Here is a 5,180-nt window from a genome sequence, read left to right as displayed (position 1 = left end):
GAGCCGCCTGGTCAAACCTGGTGGAGAGGGCCCAGCATGTCCCATAAGTACAGCCTTGGGGGCAGGCAGCAGGGAGGGTCCGGCCCCTGCCGCAGCTGTGGGGCCTTGGGCAAGTGACCCCTCTGAGCCGAAACTTCATTTCCCTTTGTGTAAAATGGAGGTGAAGCCCACGTCACAGGGTGGTTGCTGTGCGGAGGGGTTTATTTAGAGAATGGATGTGCAGGTACCTTCAGGGGAGGGGGCACGGTCAAGGCTTAATAAAAGTCAACTCATCCACTTGATTGAAGGTGCCCTTTGGTCCTTCAGCCTTTGCGACCCTTCTCAGATCACTGGGTCAACTTCTCTGCCCCTGCAAAGGGCTGGACCTGATCCAGCCAGGTGAGGGGACCATCCCCTCCCCTGGAAAAGGGTCCCCAGCACTTCTGGGGGTCATGCCACCTGCTCATGCTCAAAACAAGCCTTTATCCCCAGTTGCAAATTGAGGTCCGAGGGCTATCTGCAAACATAATGGGGCTTAGCCTGTGGGGAGCTGTGTGTTGCAATGGAAAGTTCATGAACTTTTGAGTCAGAACACTTGGATTTGAACCCAAGCTCCACTGGGACTCTAGGAAAGGGACTTCAGCTCCTCTCAAAAATGGGTTAATAATACGGAGACCGGGGTGGGGGGGTGGGGGGGACTGGATGAGCTCATGGCTGTGGATGGGGTAAGCCAGCTGTAAAAGGCCACATAAATGTTAATCATTGGTATTAGGAAGTGCTCAATAAATGCTTGTGGGAAATGAAGCAGAGGAGCCCCTCCCTGGCTGCACATTAACCTTCACTATCCCAGCCACCAGGACAGCCAGGACGCAGGCCCAAGGCCCCTCTGCATGCCCACTGGGAGGTACCCTGACTTCCTTAGAGGCCCAGGCCAATAAAGGACGGACAGCGAGGTTGCGCCTGGCCCCGTGCCAACTTGGGCATTTCATGCTGCTGACCTGCATTCTTCATCTCCGCCAGGGCAGCGGGTATCCTTGTCAAAAAGAACCATAATCGTCCCTCTCATCCCCTACACAGCTCACCAACAGCCCAAGCTCTAGTCCCCAGAAATGTCCCCACCAGGGTGGGATGTGATCCTGGGCTGGATCAAGGTGGCCCCTTTCCATACTTGTCAGCTACTGAGGACCTTAGAACCGTGCTTCCAAAGAAAAGGGCAGGAGAGAGGCCTGGGGATGGAGGGACCAGGGGCAATAAGGCAATGGGAAGGGGCTAGGGGCAACAGATAGGGGCCACTGGTGCTGACCTGGGCCCTAGCATAAGAATACCAGGCTCCTGCACTGCCCGTCCCCTAAAGACAACTTCACCCACATACCTGCCAGCCCAGGGAGCCAGACCCAACCCTGCCCATCCAGGCTGGAGAGAAGGCGTGGGCCAGGGGTAAAGAGCCACAGGTGTTTGCTCTGAATCTGTGCCCGGGGAAGTCCACCCCCCTGCCCACCTGCTCACTCTCCCTTGGCTCATTGGCTCAGAAAGCTCCACCCAACAGAGGAGTGAGGAACAAAAGCTGCCTCCGGGAGGCCCCCAGGCAGACGGACCGGAGAGTCGCTGCTAGACCCAGGAAAGGTGAGGACCGAATCGGGCAGGAGACCGGGCTGGGAAGCAGGGACCAGATGGGCTGAGGATTCCTGGGAACTCGGGCTGCAGGCTGGGCTCCTGGGAGGAGCAGAGGGGACAGAGGATCCCTGGAGAAACCCCAAGGAGGGGGAGGGATGTACTGCCAGACCAAAGGGAAGACAGAGGACCAGAGAAGAGACAAGGAAGAGGAGGGACCAGGAAGAAGGAGTTTCAGTTCAGCAAAATCTATCATGTGTTCACCAGGCCAGGCCAGGTGCTGAGTGCGGGGGAAACGGTTGGATGAGCTGTAGAGGCTTGCCCTCCAGGTGCTGACAGTCGTACAGGAGACAGGAAAACAGACCATCTGAGTACCAGTGATCTATTCTGCAGAGGAGGGTACTCGGAAAATGTCTCATGGTCACAAGCTCTGAAGATGATGAGGTCTGAGTCAGGGACAGGGGAGGGGCCGGGGCCAGAGATGGAACCTGATGGCGCCCCAGATAAGGGGCTGTGGAGGACGGAGCACACAGGACAGGGGCCTGACCGGGAATAATAAGAGAGCTGGCTAGCAAACAGAGAAGGACGGTGTTCCTGAGAGCAAAAGCAAGTGTTGAGGGGAGGACCAAGCCAGAATCCTGCCTCTGTCCCTTCCCCAGTCCCTCCCTAAAGCTGAAATGGTTGGAATTCCAGAGGAACCCAGTGTGGTCAGGACGTTCAGCACCAGTGCGGGGGAGGGGTGGTGGATGGTGCCAAACCCCCACGGTTCCAAAGAGCCTGCTTAGTCTGGGAGGAAATGTCAGGGCTGGGGATGTCCTGGGCCTCTCGGTGAGGACGGATATCACTCAGGGGTCCGCCAAAGAGGCCGATAGGAACACACCCAGCACAGGACCCGGCTCCTGTTGGGTGCTCGGTAGAAGTTGGAGGACAATAAAGACACACCTCCCTCCCCTCCTGCAGCTAAAGGGAGGGCAAGTCATCCAATCCACACCTTCTTGCTGTTTCTGTAGAAGTCGTGTGATCCGCAGGGCTCAAACTTGGGGTCAAAGAAGTTGGCGGGTGCATTGGTGCAAGATGATTATTGTCCCATTTATCACTTCATAGAATAAAATCTTCCCTGATTTTGGAACTGGAAAGTGGGGGTTCAAGACCAGCTCTGCCACTTCCAGCTGGGGAGCCTTGGGTGGGTGCCTCCCTGGGCCTTAGCTTACTCCCCTGTGAAACTGGGTAACGGCCATGCCGACCCCACCAAGTCATTGCAAGTGAAGACGTGATGACAGAGTGTTTGTGAAAGCGTTTTGCCAATTGCACCTTTAATAAAGGGCGCCCATTTCCAGGCTCTCCCAGCCTCGCGGCCCCCACGCCACGAGTGGGTGCTCACGGGTGCTGACGGTCCACGTGAGGAAGCAAGGACACTGTCAGCATGAACTGGGCATCCCTGCAGGCCCTCCTGAGCGGCGTGAACAAGTACTCCACGGCGCTGGGCCGCATCTGGCTGTCGGTGGTGTTCATCTTCCGCGTGCTGGTGTACGTGGTGGCGGCCGAGGAGGTGTGGGATGATGAACAGAAGGACTTCGTCTGCAACACCAAGCAGCCGGGCTGCCCCAACGTCTGCTACGATGAGTTCTTCCCCGTGTCCCACGTGCGCCTCTGGGCCCTGCAGCTCATCCTGGTCACCTGCCCCTCGCTGCTCGTGGTCATGCACGTGGCCTACCGCCAGGAGCGCGAGCGCAAGCACCGCCTGAAGCACGGGCCCAACGCCCCGACCCTGTACGACAACCCAAGCAAGAAGCGGGGCGGGCTCTGGTGGACATACCTGCTGAGTCTCATCTTCAAGGCTGCTGTCGACATCAGCTTCCTCTACATCTTCCACTGCCTCTACCAGGATTATGACATGCCCCGGGTGGTGGCCTGCTCCGAGTCACCTTGCCCCCACACGGTAGACTGCTACATCTCCCGACCCACAGAGAAGAAGGTCTTCACCTACTTCATGGTGGCCACAGCTGTGATCTGCATCCTGCTCAACCTCAGTGAGGTCACCTACCTGGTGGGCAAGAGGTGCCTGGAGATCTTCAGTCCGAGGCGCAAGCGGTCTCGGCACCGGGACCACCTGCCTGACACGTGCCCCCCGTATGTCCTCTCCCGGGGAGAGCACCCCCAAGATGGGAACTCTGTCTTAATGAAGGCTGGGTCGGCCACCGTGGATGCAGGTGGGTTTCCATAACCTGTGAGGTCGGTAGCGAGGACCACCAGGGCCGTGGTCTGTTCCCTAAAGCCACGGCAGGGCGGTGGCATCTTTTCCGCGGCAGGGCAGGTGAGGAAGACGGTTGCAGCGCTCAGGAAGCCCACCCGGGGGCCAGTGCTTGAGAGCAGTTTGGTCTCTGGGTCCTGAGCGCCAGGGGAGGGAGGTTGACGGCTGGTGGGAATTTTGTATATGGTAATGGAATATGTGAAAACCGTTAATAAATATGATTTTCCCAGTATGTTGTAGACCAGGTGGGGCGTGGCGGGTAGAAGTGTCAGGGGGGTTCACCATGGACCTCAGAAAGGAGGCCACAACCACTCAGTGAGCACCTGAGCCCCGGGACCTCAGATCCAAGCTCATCCATCACACACGCACACACACACACACACCACACACCACACGCCACATAACATACGCCACACATACACACACACAGTGCACCCCCAGGACTTGGTGGGAATGCCAAGAGGCTGCTCCAGGGGTCTCTGGACTCTGCAAGCAGCTGGCCAAGGCAGGAGGAGTGAGACCCCAGGAGACCCTGGGCCCAGCGTGGCTCAGTTCTCAGAGAGTCCCTCAGGTGAATGCATGTAGTTAAGGAGGCCTCTGCCTCCACCATTCCAGCCTCCGTCACCCTGTCCAGCCCAGGTCTCAGGGAGGCGAGTTTTCTCTGAGGGTGGGAGGAGAAGGCCTGGAGGGGGTGCACGGTGCTGAGAGCAAGCCCAGGATGGGGAGTCTGCCAGGATGTCCAGGGGGGCTATCCCCACAGGCCAGGGACCTGCTGAGAGCATCCGAGCTAAAGGGTCCCTCACAGAGCCTCAAGTCTGAGGAATTCCCCTTCTCTTCCCCAGACACACATCCCCTCATCCTCCCACCCCTCCCCCACCACTCAGACCCCGACCACTCCCAGAACCACACCTCCAGCCTGGACCTGCCCCTGAGTCCCCGAGCCTCCCACCATCTGCCCAGGGACCAACCCTCCAGGAGGCCCCCAGGTCTCCTCCAGTCAGCAGCTCCCAAACGGACCGCACCCACCCTCCTCACACATCACCCACCACCCCCACCCCCAGGAATGGCGTACCAGCCATCCAGCTGTCCGAGCCGGGAGCTGGCCTGACTTCCTCGTGCCCTCCCATCTTCCAGCCTCTCAGGGTGCACAACCCAGTACAGTACCACAGCCGGCCAATTCCAACCCTAAACCTCCCCGAGTCTGCCCCTCCTCTCCCACCGCTCTTCCACCACAGGGACAGAGTGGTCTTTCTACACATGCACCTGACTGTGGCGTCCCTCCTGCTTCAAAAATTCTCCCGCTACCACCACGACTCCCCACTGCCCCTCCACCTGGTCC

At 58.7% G+C, this 5,180-nt stretch overlaps 1 protein-coding gene across 1 annotated transcript; it reads left to right on the top strand.

Moving 5' to 3' along the window:
- Positions 1-3,013: 3,013 nt before the first annotated feature.
- On the top strand, positions 3,014-3,814 carry GJB4 (gap junction protein beta 4). The gene has a single exon (XM_032417569.1). It carries the CDS (start codon positions 3,014-3,016, stop codon positions 3,812-3,814), a length of 801 nt encoding a protein of 266 aa, XP_032273460.1.
- The last annotated feature ends 1,366 nt before the right edge of the window (positions 3,815-5,180 follow it).

The sequence above is a fragment of the Phoca vitulina genome, unplaced genomic scaffold, assembly GCF_004348235.1.
Source record: "Phoca vitulina isolate PV1807 unplaced genomic scaffold, GSC_HSeal_1.0 scaffold2, whole genome shotgun sequence".
NCBI lineage: Eukaryota > Metazoa > Chordata > Mammalia > Carnivora > Phocidae > Phoca > Phoca vitulina.
The sequence above is the reverse complement of the archived record's forward strand: the minus strand, read 5'-3'. Positions and strand labels throughout refer to the sequence as shown.